This window comes from Rhamphochromis longiceps, linkage group LG9, assembly GCF_057381845.1.
Source record: "Rhamphochromis longiceps isolate RC_006_pf linkage group LG9, R_longiceps_female_GT1.1, whole genome shotgun sequence".
NCBI lineage: Eukaryota > Metazoa > Chordata > Actinopteri > Cichliformes > Cichlidae > Rhamphochromis > Rhamphochromis longiceps.
Window position 1 is genome coordinate 14,809,255 of NC_140565.1, and position 21,789 is coordinate 14,831,043.

At 42.3% G+C, this 21,789-nt stretch overlaps 1 protein-coding gene across 1 annotated transcript; it reads left to right on the forward strand.

Moving 5' to 3' along the window:
- Positions 1 to 189: 189 nt before the first annotated feature.
- LOC146662048 (uncharacterized) lies at positions 190 to 20,914 on the forward strand. Its single transcript, XM_085418425.1, has 7 exons — positions 190 to 490; positions 1,358 to 1,528; positions 5,609 to 5,706; positions 6,324 to 6,468; positions 18,715 to 18,864; positions 20,051 to 20,166; positions 20,305 to 20,914. Exons 1-7 carry the CDS (start codon positions 331 to 333, stop codon positions 20,410 to 20,412), a joined length of 948 nt encoding a protein of 315 aa, XP_085274551.1. The 5' UTR covers positions 190 to 330; the 3' UTR covers positions 20,413 to 20,914.
- Positions 20,915 to 21,789: the final 875 nt, after the last annotated feature.

The window sequence follows — 21,789 nt, forward strand, 5'->3', positions numbered from 1 at the left end:
TGGAGTTTGCTCATTATTTCCAGCTTCACAAAGCCTGGCATGCCTGGCTTTGCAAGGAAAACTGGATTTAAGGCTCAGTGTCTCCCTCTGCTGTGTGTTTCCGGTTTTTACCACTGCAATGCACCAAGCTTGTGTGCGTCCCAGAACCTTTTGCATTTGTTTTTGTTTCAGTCGGGAAGTTAAAAGAGTTGCTCCTTGATAGCACAGTTCAATCGAAGCCAGCTTCGTCAAGTACAGCTGAGGTTATATTTTTGCTTTGAGATATTTTTCACTGAACTTCGTCGGGTTTTTTTTTTTTTAAGTTTTTATTTAGACCTTCTAGGTTTTTTCATGCGAGTGTTAGCAATGGCGCTAAAACATTTGCGGACACTGACACCACTTTTAAGGTTTAATTGTCAGAGTAAAACATTTGGAAAAGACTCTATAAAGACAATTTTAGTTCCAGTAAAATCCTACAGCGCTCAGCATGGAGGCGAAGACACGGGAAGAGGTGAGAGGAAAGTGCAATCACATGATATGGACGCTAGGGGGCAGTAGAGGCTGCTAGTAAGGTGAAACAAGCTAATGAACAGCTGTGATTTAATCTTGGGGTATTTTTCAGTATTTATTTTATAATCCTTGTTCACAGCAGATGTTATTTATTTTTTTAGTTCCTAAGAGGAAAAAGTAATAATAATAATAAATTTGAGCTTTTTTTTTTTTTTTTTTCCTTCCAAGAAGCCAGACTTTCTTGTCATTTTAAATTGCTCTTCTTGAGTAATCGGCCTCCAGACTTTATGAAGTTATTTCAGATAGCTGTGATTGCTAAAAGACATAAGTCTATGGCAAAACAGCTTTCTGTATGACCTCTGCAAGCGGGGTTGAGCGCACACAACACCGCTTAAAACGCTTCTTTTCCCTTGAAATCACTCTGGTAGTGTATGAGTGTAAAATGCGGTGTGAGACAAATTGTCTTTGCGCCTCACTTCACCGGGCTTTGTCATCCTCAGAATAGCCTGTGAGGTGAACACATCCAGTAGCTTCTCTCCTGGATGTAGTTTCCTCTGGGTGTGGTTGACGCTCGGTTTCCCGGGATGAACCTAAACAATGTCAGGTTGACTGCCTGCTGCAAGTTAAGGCCACAATCACTGGCACACACACACTGACCCAAAGTGCTCACCTCAACCCAGATGATATCTTTCAGAGCCTCGTTCACTGTCATTATTTTATCAACTCTGTCCACATAAGACAATTTACGTCCCATCTCCATCCCGCCTACTGTGAAGTTAAAGCTTAACGTCTCTGGGTAAGCCTCTTTCTAAGTGTTGTGGGCCGCACTGGTTTCTCCCTGTGCATCTTTCTCGTTCTCTGTCATTAGCTGCAGGTCAGACTGTGGTCTCGGAGAGAACGGGATCCGTGGTTACTGTGGCAATAAACCGGCCCGAGGTGCGTAATGCGGTGAACCAGGAGACAGCGAGGCGTCTGCTGGAGGAGCTGAAGGCCTTTGACAGTGACCCAGGCTTGAACGTGGCTATCCTGCATGGGAAAGGTAAGATAGTCCTGTGGGGAAGGTTGGGGCTTAAATTGAGGCAGATATTTGCAGAAGCGTTACAGAGTCTTGTTAAGAGATTTTGTTAGTAGTAATCCTCCTAAGTGTCGCCCAGATTCTCATCCTCTTATTTATCTGTAATTAATACTTAAGCATGTCAGGCTTACAGCCGATCGTGAATATTAAGGAATATCTCTGTGAGCATTTCGCCTTAAAATGAGTTGATTTTCAAGCCGGGCAATAATTTTGGCTGAAGGGAAAAAACGCTGTGGCACCAGTGTCTGAGTGAGTAACCAACAAACTTTTAACTGGAAATAGAGAGGAAAAAAAAGTCTTAGTATTAATTCATTCTCTGTGTTTTAACAGTATTTATACCTTGTCTCATGTATTAGTTAAAAATGGAAACTTGGCTTCCTGCTCACAGAGAGCACGACTGTTTCATTCTTCATTCATTTGCTGTAACAGAAATATGCTGGATATAAAATTAGTTTTTTAAAAGAACATATTTAAAATTCTACTTTAATGTACCTTAGAGTGTAATTATTCTAGGAATGAGTTGTAACATCCCATATGGAAAAGAAATAGTAAAAACTTATATGTGATTACTCATGAAAGTGGCCACTTTCTCATTACTTTCATACATTGTTTTAGTAAGTATCCAAAACATACAAGTTTCATTATATAATTTTTCAAGGGATCTTATATCTGTTTTCACTCTTATATGCTTTTCATACAAGTTTCACACAAGACAGATACAAACTTTATAAGATTTATATATATCTTTTTCATATGGGATATTTTTTAAAATAAAGAAATAGTGCCCCCAGGTTTAAAGGCCACCATTAAAGAAACACTGCCTGGAAAGAAATGCCCATCTTTGTTAACTTGCTGAGAAGATAATGAGACTGACACTACACTCAGTGTCTGTAGAGGTAATTCTCCTCAGTCGCTGTGATTGTGAGTGATGTGACAACTACATCAAAGCAATGGAGAAAAACTGCAAAGGTAGAGCCATCAGTCTGTTAGCTTAGCATTAAGAGTGCAAACTGGATCAATGTCAGCGGATGCTGAGGGTCATAGTGCACAGCGGTGTTTCTGCACAGTCAATCACTACAAACCTCCAAACTTCATGTGGCCACAATGTAAAGCATCGAATACAGTGGCGTAAAGCACGCCGCCACTGGACTCTAGAGCAGTGGAGACGTGTTCTCTGGAGTGATGAATCAGTCTACAAGCACTTCCTTCTTCTCCTCAGTACCTTCTATCTAACATTCACACTCCAATGAATGCATCAGGAGCAACCTTGCAAATCAGAGAGGGAGGCCATTTCCGGCCACAGTCTAATGCAGCTGTAGGATATAATGGGATACTCACTAAAAATGGACGTAACTTCTTTCCATCCCGCCTTAGCCCTTAATTTCTTCCTTACTTCCATCCTCAGCATTCATCCCACCTTCCCTCACATCCGCTTGACCCAGCTTTGCTACTATGGCTGCTTAGATCTCAACCAAACAGTGAGATGACTAGGCAAGAGTGCACTCGGTAACAACACACACACACCCACACTTGTAAGGTAGCCTGCACTATGTCAGCCGCAGATCCAAAATTATGCCACAGCTCCTAATGCTTCTAAAAATAATCATATCCCACACACTCCTTCCTTTGGTGGAAATAATGTCTTCAGTCTGGATCACCCTGTCTGCTCCGGCCTCTGAGCGTACACTCCAAAAGCCGGAGCATCTCCAGATGATGGCTGCTGATGGCGCTGTGAAATGAAAACAGTGTGTGTAACAGAGTAATTAGCTTTTATTAAACTGGTGAGCAATTAGCAGCACAGTGGGTAAAAGTCGCTCTGTCGTGATTCCCTCTACATCTGTAATCTGATTTTAATCATCGAACCACAGTTTCCTGTCAGCGGGCTGTCCCGTGTTCCTGCTCCAGGATAACTTGACGACTGACCTTCAGTGATGATTAGCAGTGCGTCTGTGCTGCGAAATGACAAGCGGGGAGTTTCTAGTTTCAACGTAGTGGTTCTGCAAACATAAGGAATCCATTTTGCTCAAATTAGCGCCGACACAGCTCTCATTCTTCAGCGTCCGAATGTGTGTTTTTAAACGTATGAAATTAAGAGTAATTGCTTTCAGCGGGTTTTGAATATGCTCGGACATATTTGGAGTGTTTGAGATTCGGATTTCTGTGGGAGTTTGTGGTTCAGGTGCAATCAGCTGTGTCACTGTAAGACCTGAACAGATGGAAAGACACTTTGAATGTTTTTTAATTTTGCAGTAGCTCCAGAGAGTGAGACAGAGGAAGGAGGCAAAGCTGGTTATTATGGGTTGGTCACGGTATTAACTAGTTGCTCATGTAGTTCATTCAGATTTATGAGGGAGGACATTAAAAGTTAGATTTTATTCTTAAAGAGAGGGAAGTTTTACTTTATCACAGAGAGCTGTTTCAGTTCAACTGCTGCATGGAACACCACAGCAGGTGAAGTACAGGTGTTTGCACATTAGCGGCTCTTATCAGCTGACTGTCAGTAAGCCGTTTACAATATTTTCTGCAGCTGTCCTTTCTCACGTGTTGCATACAGTAAGGAAACTGTCTGATTCAGGCATTTTAACACTACTGGATGTTCTCCATGTGTTTTAGGTGAGAGAGCTGCCTGAACACGGGCAGAGTGAAGTGTGGTTAGTGCACCAGACCATTCGCTTTTTTAGTAAACACTTTGCAGTTAGAGATCGGCTGATTCGCACTCTCATATGCGCGTCTTTCGGGTGCGTTCTAGAGAAGCAGTCAGCGGACCAGGATGTGCAACATAAAGCTCAGCGAGCTCAGTGAAATTCAGCCATCAATAATCGTTTTATTTTTATTTCTGCTGCGATATGTCAAAATGCCATGTTGAAACCGAAAAAATTGCTTCATAAAAATGTAAGCGCACAATTATATAGTGATTTCTAACATATTTGGCTCGGAGTCACTAAAGAAGAGTTGGCCTGCCAGATTATGGAGCCAACATAATGGAGTAAGGCTCTTGTGTTTAGAGGCTGGTGGCTTTTTTTAGGTTGGTTTTTTTCATTTTTGTGCCATTTATAGTTGTTTGTTTTGTTAAAGTGAGGTGGCTGCTGCATTTCTGTAGCCCAGTGTTATTTGTCAGCATTGAAAGGTTTGGCTGTGATGGCCTGAAGAGAAGAGTTGAAGTTAAGGAGAGATGCTCGTGTGCTCTCAGGCTGAGATGTTAGTGTATAATACGATATCGGCTGTGACATCCTCAGGGATTTTATTTATTTGCCTTGATCAGGTTGACCAATGATGAGTTTTTGTGTGTTTTGTTTTAGTTAAATTCTTAATAAATATATAAGTAAATAGAAAAAAAAAAGCTTCTTATTATCCCTGTGAAACTGCATCTTTTTGTAACTTCTGTGGAAACAAAACTGTTTCAATTCTCGTAACATTGATTCCTTTCTTCGGTAACAAACCTGAAGGTTTCCTTGTGATCTGTCTGTCGCTTCTGCTCATTTCCTCTTACAAGGACAAAGGAGATAAGGGTGCTCCTTCACAATGCTGCTCCCATAAACAGGGTGACACACTGTGTTTCTGTAATTGCCTTGTGCTGACCCACAGCTGCAATCAAAAGCTCCCAGTCGATGGGTGTTGCTTCCGCATGCATTCATTAAATTCGTTTTCATTACTGTTACATTACAGAGGGAGGAGGATTTTATGAGTCCCTGCCCGAAACTGTGACACAGTGTTTGTAGGCCTCTCGGGCAATGTTGTAATTACCACATGAATCCAACAGGAAGGGGCTGTGGTTGCAATATGTTACTCTTCTGTCGATGAGAATATGATGTGTGTGCATTTGCATGTGTGCGAGCACACGCGCGATCTGTGCCTATGCATCAGATTCTGCTTCTTTAGGGGGGAGAGAAGCATTTGTGTGCCAGCCAGCCCAAAGCAAGCTGTGCTGTCCAAATTGTAGCGCTCAGACTCCAGCTCAACTTGTTGTTTTTTTCATCCTCGTCATTTTCCCTTCCTCTCTAACTTTCCAGCTGCCATACTTTGTAATTTTGCGGTCTCTTCCAGGAGGGAATTTCTGCGCTGGTTATGATCTGAAAGAGCTGGCCAATCACACAGGCCCCTCGAAATTGGAGCAAGATGTCACAAAGGGTCCTGGTCCAATGGTGAGTGGTGAGGGTTACGGTAGATGTATATTTCCTTATGATGTTAAAGGGTTTGAATAGAATGTATATAAAAATAGATTTAGGGGCTCATGTTGAATCATGGAAATACCTCGGTAACTACAGATGCATAAGCAGAAAGCCCTGGCTTCTCGTACAGTCTTGCCACTCGACGAAAGGACGAATCATAACACAAATGATGTACTGTAAGCCAGGAAAAGTGCAGGTCTGTAAGGTCTGTTAGGATCGCATGCAAAGGCTTTGGGATTGAGTGGACCTCCTGTGCAGAAAATTATAGCCTTATATCTCGTGCACAATACAAAGTGCTTCATTTGTTCAGCTACGGCCAGAACTCGGATCATATTTCAGCACTTTGTTTGACAGTTTGAGAAATGAATTGGCAAATAAAATCTGGAATGTTTTCAGTGGATAAACCCCAAAAAGCATGAAGTGGATAGTGAAAACATACATACATAAATATACACAGACAACAATTTACACATTTAGTTCTGGGAATATTTGTTCCTCGTTGAGTGTGTGTTGATTGTAGTCATTTGGCTTTGCGTACGATGTAAGTGTGCGTGTATGTTTGCAGTCACTAATCCAGCTGTTTCCTCCAGGGCCCGTCCCGTTTACAGCTGTCAAAGCCCCTGATAGCAGCAGTGAGTGGTTTCGCTGTGGCTGGAGGGTTGGAGCTGGCTCTGCTGGCAGATCTGAGAGTGGTGGAGGAGAGCGCCGTCATGGGAGTGTTCTGCCGCAGGTTTGGTACGTCTAACACCCCACGCTGCTATTATCTCTTCTACTGCTTCAGTTACTACTGTGCTGTGCTGTATGGTCTGTCAACAAACTGGCGACTGTCACCACTACTGCTTTGTTTTGACAAAAAAACTAGATACTAAAATGTTCACCCTTTTAGCAGAGCCCTGCTCACAATCCAGACATTCAGATACCACCATGGCAGATACTGCACCTAATAATAGAAGTGGGGGGAGATTTTTGGTACCAGAATCTTTCTGGTTCTAGTCCAAATGGTTCTGACAATTATAGTCGAGCAGGCTTTGATTGCATGCAGGTATATAGTCAATTTGCTGAAAATGGATTCTCGAAGCTATTATCTATGGTCTGAAGAACAAATCCACAAATCCAGAGGTCTGGATGTTTGGTGGTTACGCTGAACCCCCAAAATACTTGCCAGTGTCCTAGAAGTCAGAAAATGTGGAGTGCCCACTCCAGGTCAGGGACTAATTGCTGCCCCAAGTGGAGGAGTTAAAGTATCTCGGGGTCTTGTTCACAAGTGAGGGAAGAGGGGAGCAGGAAACTGACAGATAGAAGTAAGTGTAAATGCAAATGCTATCGATTTACCACTCGATCTATGTCCCTAACCTCACCTATGATAACGAGCTCTGTGTAGTGACCAAAAGCATGAGTTCGTGGATACAATTGGCAGAAATGATAAGGGGAAGAGTTCAGTCATTTGAGGGGGACTCGGAGTAGAGCTGCTACTCCTCCTGACTGAGATGATCATGATGCCTCCTGGGTAAATGGACATGTCCTACTTGGAGGAGGCCCTTGGGGTAGACCCAGGACATACTGGAGGAATGACATTTTTTGGATGGCCTGGGAATGCCTCACTAAGCCCCAGATAAGGTGGAAGAGGTGGCTAGGGAGGGAGGGCTGGGTTTCTCTTCTTAAGATGCTGCCTCTCTAACACAGCCCTGGGTAAGGGGAAGAAGATGGATGGATGGAGGGATAGATCAATGGATGTCACCAGAGTCATTAGACAATAGCCAAAGCATTTCAGGTTATCCAGTGAGCTCTTATTGCTACTCTGCTAGTAGTGCTACTTCTGTTTGTGTGCTTTTTGTACACAACAAGCCTAATATTAGAAATATCACTGATGTCTTTACTTTAATATGACTAGTATTCATACTAAAATATATAATGATCAAAAGAAGCGCTGCAGCTGGCCGTTCTTAATTTCCTGCCACTTGTAGTTGCAGTGCTATATCTATTAAACGCTTTACCAAAGTCGTAGGTGTAATGACATTAACAGCCATGCTTTCTCTCAGTTAATCCTGCTGCTGTTAATAATACCAATCCAAGCCTGTCAGTAGTAACACAAGAACCAGGGGGACCTATTTTTTGGCAGGCCATCTCTTTTTCCCCCTTCTTTTCTGTTTTTTGTTCTACCTCTGTGTGTGTGTGTGTGTGTGTGTGTGTGTGTGTGTGTGTGTGTGTGTGTGTGTGTGTGTGTGTGTGTGTGTGTGTGTGTGTGTGTGTGCGCTCAGCTAATTATATCTGCCCGTGAAAGTGTCCTTGTGTTTTTCTTTGCATCCAAACATACATCACTCGTGTCCTAATGCCAGGAAGTTGACACTGTTTCTATTTTTCAACTCTGTTACTCTGTCCTGTGTTATCACCGAGCCTCCTCTTGTTTGTGTGCGAGGACGGAGGCAGCGCGATAACACCAGTGACTGTGACCTTTTGGCATCACGGCCAGAGTCTGCTGGGCAGTCTTGATAAGTAGAAGAGGAAGCAGCCAACTGCCAGGTTTCCACTGCAGGGCCAAAACAGGGCTTACATATTATTTATGTCACACAATTTCCTCATAAACAACATTTTCCCTTTTTGGCGTCTAGTAGCTTACAGGCAACGTTTGCATGCTGAGTCAATTCTACTTTTAAACGACCAAGCAGTACTTTAGAGCATCTGCTGTAAACACTTTAATCCTGATCCCATTGCTGGCTTCACTCGGTAAAAGTGGCTGGAGCATCGCAGCTTCTCTCATAGAGCTGTCACTCCTCTGACCGTGCTGCCGGACGGCTTAAAATCCAACCATAGTGTTTATAAATACAGCTGTTGTACTATAATTTACTGGGAGTACTAGATTTAGAGTGTAAACATGCATGGTTTATTATCCAAGCCTGTAATTTAACAGGGGAGCAGTGCCCTCATCTGCTGACCGACTATGCAGTTCATCCTCACAGACAGAGTAGTGCCATGTCCTCAGTGTAGGGAACACTCAGCTCTACTTGTTGTGTGTTTTTTATACATATTTTTTTAGTGTTGGATCCATTTTACTGTCATTATTTTTTCATTTCTGTTTCAAATGACTCTTGAATTTGTTTAAATAAATTTTTTATACCCATTGAAATAAGTCATGTTGTGACAAAGTAATTTTTTTCTTTACATGATAATTAAATAAAAAAAATAAAAAGATCTATGTATATATGTAGTCTTCCATGCTAGTAGATATGGGAGGGACAAGTGGTGTCCGGTGACACCGACCAATTTGTTTAATAGCAGCGTTACCTAGTAAACTAAAAAGATATCACCAATAGCTGCCAGCAGAACAAAAGCACTGTCCTCTTCGTGTTTTGGTTGCACAGTCAGACCTTCAGCGTGGTAAATGTGGCAGACAGAAGGCAACCGTCAAAGCAAGGCTCATGGCGAGCCTGCACTACCATAGACTGTCATTATTCTGCAGCCTTTAATGTCTTCTCACGTTACTCAGTGTTGGAGTCTGTGCAGCTGCTTGTGCTTAACATTTTGTCAAGATTTGTTGTCATGCAAACTATTTATTAGTGTTACACTGGGCTAAGTGATGAGCGGATCAACAGCACAAGTGTCCTGGTGATGTGTTTAACCCACATATCAACGGCCGCTGCATCCATCCAGGTTTGAGCCCTAAATGCTGGAAGAAGCAAAATGGCAGAAAAACACTCAATGAAAAATTCGCCCCTTCACTAGCAGGAGATGCTAGCTGACCCGCTAAATGGGGAGCTCCTCATACCCAGCTTATATACTCATGCTGAATGGAGTCGGCTGGACTGGCCTTACGGGAGACAGATTGGCACCTGTGCAATACTACACAGCATCCATCCAACCATCCATTGGATCCATAGTTTACTTGTTTATGCATTCACAAGATATCCCAGGTTCAATTGCAGGAGGGTGAACAAATAAGTTTGGGATTGCATCAGGAAGGGCATCTGGCATAAAAAAAAATGGAGTGACCCTCTTTGGTGACCCCAGAGAGTAAAACAGCAGCAAGTAGCAAATTTCATTTTCTAATTTCTGAAAAAGAAAAAAAAACATTGTAAAGAGTAGAAATGATGCAAAAGTTGTCATTTCAACAGTGGGTTCGGTTTGTCTCTGAAAACAAGCTTTCTTAAATGTTTTTTAGAAATATCGGCCTCCACTCTGCACGTCTCATCAGCAACGAGACGAAGCCGACATCTGCGCTCTTCCTTCATCTCAGAACTATGTTTGGGAGGCAGAAATGAGCATTACTGCGGTGTCGACACATTAAGTTACACATTTCCTCCCAGTAATTAATTCTGAGCCTCATATTTGATTGCCACATATTTTGTTTGTCAACACATTAGCGTCATTTCCTTCAGCTTAGCCGAAACCGCTGTGGTTTTTCATTCAGATGTTCGTTTAGCAGAAGAGCGGTTTTACTGTGGCTTCACCAGTTTTATACTCACTTTCTGCATAGCTTAGGCCTCCCTACCAACATTTCCTCTTCCTTAAACCCGTAGGTGGTGTTTTGTCTGTTTTTTTTTCTTAAATGAACATGTGGGTGAAGGAACATTAGATCCAATGGGGCTTGACAAAAAGCCGCTTTTTAGGAGTTCAATTTTTAACACACAAAAAAAGAGGCTTAACATTAAAGTTTAAAAATCTTCTAACGCTAACGCTAAACAATTTAAAAACCAAACTTCCCAAGCCTTTCACATCAAAAGTACTGCTGTTCTGCCGGGCGCACTGTTTATTTAAAGATCCTGCGTTTCTTAGTGATTATTTCCTTTTAATGGTCGAATTCTGTAACCGTTTTTTGGGCCAGGCACAGATGGCAGCAGCCGGAGGGAATCCCTGGTGGTTTTGGAGATGAAAAACCCTCAGAGGCTCGCTGCGCTGCTCTGATGTGGGCCAGCGGTTACCGCAAGGATCTGACAGTTTTCTGGCATGTGATTGGCTGCCAAAACCTGTGGCTTCCTGTCTGGGGCACCTCTGCCCCGCCAAGGAGGAAATGAGAAGGAGGAGATGGTTGCGTCACAGGAATCTGGTGTTGGTGTCTGCTGCTCTTTGAATTTTCAGCCCTGAATGAGAAACCATGCCACTTACCTAATTCCCTCATGTTATTTTGGTTCCTTAAACCAGAGGAACATAACAAAGGGAAAAAAAGAAAGAGTTGGAGTAGGAAGTGGAAAATAAAAATACTTCACTTGTCTTAGTCTTTGTGTCTAACTAACTTGGGACCCGTCCTACACATAAACCAATCCATTTTAAGCCTGTGTGTTCCTGCATGGGTAAGGCGGATTCTAATTAAGAAACAAGAAGCCAATAATTGAGGGACACAGATTTATTTTTTAAAGTGAAGCTCTAGATTTAATGAGGCTTGACAAAATGCATTATCACAATAGTTAATAGTTTAACTCTATACCCCCTGAAAGCCTCTTAGGAGTAATCACTGAAGATAGTGAGGGTGGAAAAACCTAGAAACTATTCTAATATTCAGCCAACAACATCTTTATTGATATAAACTGAGGTGCCAGTGGAGGTCGTCAAACGTCGTCTTTATGGGTGGAGAGAGTTAAAGGTTAAGGGGAAGCTTGTTCCCTGTTAGATCTTATCGTGCACAGCACTTACATGTGATTTCGCCCTTTTTCTGAGCTGCTACACCTTCTGCCATTTTCATGGCTCGAGGCCCCATTTACAGCCTTGGTGGTCTTGTGTAATAGCCCTCTGCAAACTAAACAATACGCAGCCCTGGTATTAAATCAGTGGGCTAAACACATGAAATCAAGTTAGCTGTGTGGTGCTCATTTCTGACCCTGCCCAACTCAGTTATTTTCCTCGATTCCCAGTCAGTATTTCAAAGCGAGCTTCCGATTGAAGGTCTTGTCCATTTAGTCTGGAGTTCTCCGGAAATCGTTAATCCACATCAAACTTAATCGCATTACCCTCATGGGAGGCCATTGTAGTGGGTTTTGCTTTGATGTGGTGAGGATGCCAGCAGCACCAGGAGCAAACCAGAATGCCCCAGTGTGTCACGTTTCACACTGTTTGGGGTTATTAGCAGCTAAAGAGTGGTGGGTGTGTTGCCTTATTTCCTTTTCGTGGGACCTGGTACCTAACTCATGCTAACGATGATGAGTTGATGCCTAGAGCTTTAAGAGTGATGGGCCACCTCTTATTTCGGTATAGTTTGTTTGGAAAATGGGGAAATAGGTGCAGAAATGTATTGAAATGTGGAAGGATACATGGATTCATAGTATTTAAGAAAAAACCAGCTTGAAAGTCGATGTTTATTTGACCAACTTTATTCTTCAACGCAGCCTGAACTCTTGTAGTCGAGCTTTCTTCTCATTTCTTTAAGTAGTGTTAAGGAATCTTTATCCCGGCTTCTTGAAGGACATTCAAAGCTCTTCTTTGGATGTTGGCTGGCTTTTGTTCTGTTCTCTGCCAAGATGATCCCACACTGCTTCAGTAATCTTGAAGTCCCTGCTCTGGGGATGTCAGTCCATGACTGATCTGTTTTACTGTCCAGGTATGTTTTACTGCATTAGCAGCGTGTTTGGGATCACTGTCATGCTGAAAAATGACCTCTGTACATACTGACCCACAATGTGAACCAAACATTTCAGATTTGGATTCATTGCTCCATGAGACCTGTTGCCACTAATTTTCAGTCCAGTTCTTGTGTAATTTGAAGACTAAAACCTTTTTCCTCCTGTTTCCTTTCCTTAAAAATGGCTTTTTGATAGCCACACCTCCTCCAATGTAATAGCTTGATAGTGCGTAAACAATATTATTGCTGTCAATCTGTGTTGTCTTTGGTATTTCTGTAGATTCAAATAAATAAATGGTAACAAGTTATGTGTTTTTACAACAGTGTTTGTAACAAAGTGCCTGAAATACAATTTTAATTGTATTTTTTCATTTTTCTTTTAAAATTGGTCCTTTGAGTCTGAGATGTTTTCTTATGCTTGATTGATTTATAGGTCACTATTAACTAGGGATGGGTACCGGTGTCCGGTGCCATGATGGCACCGGTTCTGACATAAACGGTAGTAACCAGACCGAAAAGCAGCGCACATTTCGGTGCTTTATTTCGGTGCTTTTTTTTTTTCCTGAGCTGTGATACACTTCTAGCCAATCATTTTACGTTTCCCAGGATAGTAGGCGGGGCCAGGTACGTACGTTCAGTTAGAGCAGAGCTACAGATTAAAAATGTCCAAGGCGAAGCGGTCAAAAGTCTGGCTGTACTTCACAGTAAAAGATGCAAACTCAGCAGCAACAAGTGCTTTAAGCTGATACTGTGATACTGTCAAAGGAGGTAACACCAAGAATCCGATGAAACACCTGGCGACGCATAGCGTTTTTTTAAAAGCCGAGAAATGCGCCGTATTTGATAGCTTGCTGCGAGACCTCACACTGTGCACGTTGGGTGGGTTGCCAGTTATCGGACCGGAGCAACATCCCCCAAAAACCCGAAGAATAGAGTCCTGGCCCCTAGCCCTGCCAGTGTAGCAGAAATGATGAGGATATTGATGCAGCAGCAGCCGTTCTTCTCTGCGTGAGTCGCTTAATGTTGTTCGAGTGTAATTTACGTTGAGTAGGCTAACCACGTTATTACATTAATGCATGTAAGGTGAACTAGCAAACATCATCATAGCTACATGCGGCTGTCTTCTTGTTTGATGGCAGATACTCCCTTCACCCTGGACAAAAAGGCTAAAATGACCAAAGAAAAAGTGGAAAACAGTTAAACATGAGAGGTTTTTGGACAAAGTTTGTGTTTTTTTTCCATTGTTTAAGCACTGCTTCCAGCCAAGAGTCATACCATATATGCCCCATAGCTGCAGAAAAGGCTAACATTGTTATCTTTTTACAAAAAAAAAAAAACAAAAAACAGCTGAACATGAGAGGTTTTTGGACAAAGTTTGTGTTCTCCATTCTTTAAGCACCGGTTCGAGCACCGTTTAAGCACCGGCACCGTTTCAAAAGTACCGATTTGGCACCGGTATCGGATAAAACCTAAACGATACCCATCCCTACTATTAACTGACCGAAAAAAGAAAAAAAAAATTTCTCTGATGATCAAGTACAAAATCCAGACTTTAACACTTTAGTACTGTTAATATAAAACATCGAACAGCCTTTAGAAATCCCGGAAAACTATTGCTCAAGATCACTTTAAAAAATGACATCAAAGTCTGGCCTCTTGGAAACAAAATACAAAGAAACGAAGGGTGGCTGAAGATTGTTAAACAGTGCTTTATATTTGTCCTTTTAACGCTTTGAACCAGAGTTATATCTTTTATGAGACGAGAAAAGATATAAAGCCGTTGTTCACAGATCGTTAAAGTCGGTGTGCATTTCTGTTAACTGTCCTTTTAAGTAATTCATGGTCAATATACAGAAACATCTCGAGTTACAAGCGGAAAAATATTTTTATCGCTCTCTAAATGTTGCCTCGTGTCATTAGAACACATTCGATGATTACTCAGAATTGCTTTTTCTAAGTAATGTTATGACATTTTTATACAAAACTATGATGACTGGAAGGCAACACATTTCAAAGTCTGCAGCAAGAAGATAAAAGAGCAGATATCATCTGTCCTCTAGACTTTTACATATCAGTCAGATAAGCAGGAAGAGAACTCACTCTTCTGTCTGGTTATTAAACAATAGACACTGCTGATTCATTCTTATCCCTGCTTTGAACAAAAAAGGGAGCTGACTGCTTTTCAAACATCTGGCTCATTACTAAGGACCAAAGATGACAAATCCACATCGTATTTTTATCTTCAGCATCAGGATCGTTGCTCAAACGTCCCCCCCACCACCACCTTTAAAGAGGATCTCCACCACAGCCTGCCTCTTTCAAGCCAAACATACCTTTTTAGTTAAAAACTGCTTCTGAGCTCCTATTCATGTGGGACAAAGCGCAGGTCTGTCAAACAGGACACATCAGAGACGGGACTATCAGAGAAAGAGGGGTGGAGTGGGGCTGCCAAGGGTGGAGGTGCTGGAGACGGCTGCTGTGGATAAGAAGGGAGATCCTTCCGGTAGCTGATAGCAGCGGTGCCAACAGCAGCACCAAAAGACAGAGACTAGGGGGTCAACCTGGTCTTTATCTGCTCTTCTTTGAGTCGGGCTCTGTCTTCTTCTGGCCTTATTTAAGCTCAGCGTGCTTCTCGACTAGCGTGCTTGTCTGTGTCACTCTACTGACTTCCTGTTTCTGTCTTTTCCTGCAATCAGATTGATAACACTGGGGTTAACAAGCAGCACAATCTTCTCGTTATTTCTCCGTCACTGAGGACTGTAGCAGTGACTCCCAACAACGGGGTCATTTAACCCATGCAAAGACTGTTAAGGAGCTCATTTAGTTGAAAAGAAATGTATCCAAGTAGGCAAAATGGATATCAACACGCCTTCTCAGTAAAGGACTGTGACTTTTAGATCAAAACAAACTAGGTTTAGGCGGCCACAGTACAACCTGCATTACTCAGAACCTGCATTTCACACAAACTCATGGAATGAGGGAACACTGAAAAGAACTGAGTGAAATCTCATCTTTGCGGACAGTGTAGAAACCCCCTCCCTCACTCGTCTAATTACAGTCTTCAGCCTGTGAGAGCACCATATGTGCCGACTGTCTCAACCTGGACCAGGCCCCTGGATTGGTCGCACATGTATTGGCGCTGGTATTCCGTGTATTCCAGTTTAATTTATTTGAACGACACGGAGAGACAGAGGAGCTCACCGTGTATGAATAGAATCGCATTATTTCCATGACTCTCTGCAGAATGAAAGAGGGGGAGGAAGAAAAAATTGAAAGCTCGCACGATGATTTGGGGTTATGAAAACATGTTCTACACATGTGCTCTCAATAAGAGGCGGTCAAACAGAATCAGTGACTTGGAGGAATTAGGGAGTTGGGATTGTGGTGTGGAGCTTGGGAAAACTGAATGGTAGAAAGTGTGCCAGTTGCAGCTGGTGCTCTTTAGAAATTAGGACTGATGCCAGAAGTTTACGGTACCTTGCAGCGTTCCCTCTTATTTTCACCCGATTTCTCTCCGCTGGACGCAGTAATAATGCAAATGTGTCCATTGAGACTAAGAGTAAAGAGGAGTTTTCTTGCACTGATGTAAAGAAAGTCAGTAGTGTTTCATCAGCTGTTTCCACACAACTTGAGCGACTTTTAATGAACATGTTGCACACGGCACAGCAGCCTGCATTCACTTTAATCTCGTTCAGTTAATTAATATTTATTTAAAGATCATTTTTTTCAGGAACTTCAGGCTTTACTCCAGACTGCTTATCATTCAAGTATTGTTTTTATTTGTTTTATTCATTGCAAAAGAATGAAAGGAATAATTTTAAAACTTATCAGATCTCAGTGGGAGAAAATCATGCTGGATATCTGCACTAATATAGACTGGGTAATATGTTAGGAATGAAAGGATGACACATTGTTTTAGGCAGATGAAAATGATGACGCTACAGAGGGCTGAACTCAAAGACGTCCATGAAATCAAGTTGAAAAGTGATGCAGCAGGCTAGTCCATTTTGACAAAATTGTAATTGCAGGAACGGCATCAGATGGGCAGAAACATAAAGAGGTGTTGTCTTGGATTTAGGTCAGGTGAGCGTGGGGGCCAGTCAGTGGAATTAATTGCTTTCTCCTCCAGGAACTGCCTGCATAATCTCGCCATATGAGGCTGGGCATTGTCGTGCAGCAGGACCCACTGCACCAGCGTAGATTCTGAATGGGTCCAAAGATGTCGTCTCGATCCTGAAGGGAGTCAGGTGGCATTTCCTACCCCGTAGATGTCTGTGCGTCCCTCAGTGGATTTGGCTTGTGTTATCCACGGCTTCTCAAGACCCTTTCACATCTGTCACGTGTGTTTAGGGTGAACCTTCTCGCATCTGTGAAAAGCACAGGACACCACTGGTGGACTCTGGTATTCTATAGCAAATGTTAATTGTGCTCCATGGTGCTGAGCAGTGAGCACAGGTCCCACTAGAGCAGACCTTCCCAAAGTGTGGGGGCGCAGAGCCATGGCAGGGGGGGCACGGTATGAAAAAGGGGGGGAGGGGTGGAGAAAACGCTTGGACACTGCTAGCACGGGGCGCCCACAGAAACGCAAAGCAGGAGATGAAGCATCGCTGAATATGTTTCCAAACCAACTTCATTCTAAGCCAAAGACTAGAAAATATGGTGAAGCAAATCTGCCCTTTGGCTTCATCTGCACAAGTGCCGAGGTAGGTCTCCCCTGCAGAACTGGTTTTCACTTTGTCGAGAGCAGCGCTGGGCTGTTTAAATCACGGACAAAGTTGTGATTTTTAGTTCACAAACCCTTGTTGTAATGACTAACTACTCCTGACATTTTGGAGATGTTAGCTCTTTATACAGTAAAGCTACAGCGGGATACAAATAACATCAGGCTGATCCTGCCACGATTTGTCCCCCGGTTCAAATCACGGACAAACAGGATCCCACAGCTGTTTATGTTTTTAAACCCATTTTGCACAGCGTGACGTGAAAAAAGGCACATACCTTTGACGTTGCGTGACGAACTCTGTATTCCTCGTCCACACGTAAACGCAAAAAAGAAGTTTTAAAAAATCTCCGTTTTCGGTGATTCGAAACGCCGTTTACGTGTGGATGAAACAGCTGCGTTTTCAAAAATCCCCGTGTAGGTGCGGACGCAGCGTAAAAGAGTTAGTAGTTTATTTTATTACTACCTGTAATTTATTGCAGGTTACTTGTATTTGCTTAATTGCTTACTAAATATTTGAGGTGTGAAATAAACCGCAATGGAGCAAAATATGGGTGTGTGTGGTTGGAGGGCGTGTGCGTGCGCGCGAACATTTTTCTTGTAAAACAAAGGGGGGCCCAGCAAAAAAAGGTTGGGGACCGCTGCACTAGAGGACGTCGGGGCCTCAGGCCACCCTCACGAAGCTTGTTTTTGATTGTTTGGTCAGAGATATTGAAACCAGTGGTGTGTTGTCATCTTGTAGCTCTCTGGCAATGCTCATCATGTTCCTTAAAGCACAAAGGAGCAGTAGTGGTCATGCTGATAGGTTAAGGGCCCTGTTGAGCTTTTCTGACTGTTTTTTCACTAGTTTTGCATTTGGCTAGAGTCATTGTCACTACTGGTGGCATGAGGTGGATTTCTGGATCCTACAGCGTTTGCACAGCTAGTCCAGCTCCTCCAGTCCAACTCCTCTAAAGGAGTACATGCTGATGGGATGGCCCTGCTGATCGGTTAGGACCTTCTATGGCCCTGTCCAGCTCTCCTAGAGTAACTGCCCATCTCCTGGGATCTCCTCCGTGCTCTTGAGACTCTGCTGAGGGACAAACCAGAACAAACCTTCTGGCAATGGCATGTTGGACTGCCTGTGGAACCTCTTTAGCATCCAGGTATCACCTCATGGTATGAGTAGTGACAGTAGCCTAACCAAAAGCAAAGCTAGTGAATAAAAACAGTCCCAAAGATGAGGAGGGAGAAAATGTTGGTGGCCTCCACCTGTAAAACCCTTCCTGTTTTAGAGGTCCCGTTGTTGCCCCTCTAGTGCACCTGTTAATTTCATTCACACCAAAGCAGTTCAAACTGATTAACAAGCCACTTAACTGACCAATATCCCTGAAGTTTAAATGATTGATGCTTTACTCGTATTAAAAGGTTTTTTTAACGTGATTTTTTTGAGCAGTGTAATTTATTGGTTAGATTTTGTTTATTTGGTCTAACGTCAGGGAAAAATGGAAAGAAACTGTATTTAATGCACCATTTAAAATGTCACAGTAGGAAATGTTTCTTTGATGAAACATAAATGATTTATCAGTTTTCTTCAGACTTATTCAGGAGTAATCAGATGAGTATAACAAGGTGTTATGTACTGTCAAAGTAAAAGGAAGCACAGCAGTAGAACTAATGCCTTTCATGCACAGTAGGCTCAGATATATATTTTATATTTGAAATCCTTTTCTAGGTGTTCCACTGATTGATGGCGGCACGGTGCGCCTCCCACGTCTAATTGGTTTATCAAGAGCACTTGACCTGATTCTGACTGGACGGCCAGTTGGAGCACAAGAGGCTCTCGCATATGGACTGGCCAATAGAGTCGTTCCTGATGGCCAAGGTATGTAAATTGAGTGTTTTAGCAACATCATTTTGTGAGTTAGTACGAGATATTAGACCTCAGCATCCCAGCACTGAGTATTTAAAATTATCAAGCACCAAAATGTTGCTAAAAATACTTGAAGTGATTGTTTTTTAACTTTTATTATTAAATCATAAATTTATAAAAAATTCAATTTTGTATAACGACAAATCACACTAGTCACATCAGGCACCTTGAGGTGCTTTATTGTAAAGGCCTTATAATAATACAGAGAAAACACCAAGAACCAAATAACCCCCTATGTGCAAGCACTTGGTGACAGTGGGAAGGAAAAACCCCCGTTTAACAGGAAGAAGCATCCAGCAGAACCAGGCTCAGGGAAGAGGAAACACTGGGAACTCTGGGAAAAGTTCTTGCTTTAAAAGTGATAACAGATACTCAATATTAGATTTTTTTTTAACTTGAATTAAAGCCGTAATTAAAGCTTTAATTACTTCTTGATTGACTGATTTAAATCTGATTGTGTTGTTGTACAGAAGCAAAAAGTGACCTTGTCCAAAAACTTATGGTTCTGTCTTTAACGCGCTACATGGATGGAGCTGGGTTAGGTTAAGCAGGCGCTGTGGCTTCAACGCCACACTGGAGCTATAAATCCTCATTAGTGCTGTCTCCTTCCCTTCAAACGGCCGTTTCAGGATTAAGCTACACACACATTTCAATGTGGCATTTCCTGTGTTATATTAATGCATAAAGTCTCTTCTATGCTTAAATCCAAAAAAAGCATCTCCATGTGGTCTTCATGATTCCCCCTCCTCCATCCTTAGATGTTAGAAGAAGATTAGCTAATTCTTTTAGGAAACACTTCTTCCCACAATTGCCTCTCCGAAGGATGATCACTTAGCTCAAGTTTAACATCAGAGGAAAGCGAAGAAGTAGCACTTCATCATGTAGAGAGGGAGATCAGAGTGTGCCATCATGAGGTGTAGTTTCTTTTCCAAATGGCTGATCTGGATGTGTCCCAGTGCTTTCATGTGGGTGAGGAGGCAAAGTGACGCGAAGGCCCAGTGGCAGCATTAAAACACATTGAAATGCAGTACGTTGGGGATCTTTGTGTATTCGCTGTGTTGGGAATGGACACGTTTCCTAACATATGGACACTGCACATGTTTTCACTGTGTTGATTGAGTTCATGTTGCAACCACAGCTTTACAGGCGGCGCTTGAGCTAGCAGAGCACATCAGCTCCTTCCCTCAGCAGTGTCTGCGAGCCGACCGTGCTTCAGCCATGTACGGCTGCTATGACGCTCCATCTTTCACACAGGTAGGCAGATCCATATTTACACATTTTGATGGGATAATAGCTTAAAATGAGTTCACGGTTGTTAATGGCGGAAGGGTTGTAGTATAAAGGAATAAAATGCCTTTATGTAAATACATGTACATTTTTTTTGTTGTCCAGGCCATGCAGTATGAAATCGACCATGGGATTCCTGTCATCCAAGCAGAAGCTGTTGCCGGGGCACTCAAATTTACTTCTGGAGTAGGAAGAGGAGGAAAGTACTCCTAGGATTTAGCTTGCACTAACCTTATGAAGTGTGACCACAAACTGAAAGTATTTTTTTATGTCTGTACTCACTTCCGATCTGCTTTAAAAGCAATTACAGTTGCAGTGAAACCCAATAATTAAGCTCAATTTAAAAGAAATACAACTAATGATAATATCTTTCTACCACTAATATCGTCTCTTTGGTTTAAAATTTACTATGTTGTGAGTTGCACTTGTGAGCAGCTCAGCGGAGCGGTGGCTGTCAACAAGTTTTTGAAAATTACTGCACTGTCTCCAGACATAATTTTAGAGTTGGTGTTAGTAATTTGAAATGCACAAAGTGCACATGCTGCACGGCCCACTTTCTCCCTCAGTGATGTTTTCAGATGTTTATGAGGGGAATTCGACTTTCATTTCTCAATGTAAAACACAATAATCCCCTAAACTTCCCCCAAATTCAAAAATGTGTCGTATGAAAAGCAACATATAATGTTTACTTTTAATAAAATGAGAGCTTACCTGATTTTCTCTGTTGTTTCTAACACCCTGTGGACTGATTTCTACGTGAAGGACCAATTCGCAACCATCTGCCAACCAAAATATGAATATATATCCCTGACTCTTTGGCAAATGGTTGCTGGAGATTGATGGCGGTCACTGGGAATTCAGTAGTCCCAATCATATAGGCCTAGAGACCAGTCAGTGAGCCTCTGAGAACCACTCATCGCTGGGAAAAAACATGTTAGCTGAAGCGCAGAGGGACAACTTTTGCTTTGAAGGCAAATGTTCTGTGTTTCAAGTGTGTATTGCACTTTTTCTACCACTTGGCGAGATCTTAGCTAGCTTACTTGGCTATTTGCAGACAAGTTTGCATCTTCTACGCACTCTACGGGCGACTACAGGAATTTACTAGTGACCAAAGCAATCATAAGGAGTTTTTTTTGTCACAGCATCTTTTTTGTGACCAATTGCATCTAGAAACCTCCAGAAACCACTGAACAACCACATTTTTGTGGGGAATAGACATTTTCAATGTATCACATTCAATGTTTTTTCTCTGTATGTATTATTGTAGGGTCTACCTTAAAATATAAAGTGCCTTGAGGGGACTTTTGTTGTGATTTGGCGCTATATAAATAACATTGAATTGAACTGAATGTGGCAGACAACTCTTGAGGAATTAGGAAGATGTCTTTTAGCATTGAGATCATCTTTACTGTTTGTGCCACTGCTGGAGAGTCATATGACCACAAAACGACTCCAACTCAAAAGACTAACAAGATGTCGAAAGAAGCAAACCTGCAGGAGCTCGCAGTTGCTCCTTCGACTGAAGAAACACTTGATAACTGGGTTAAGGTGTCTGCTTGCATGCGTGTGGGTGCGTGTGTGATTTAGCAA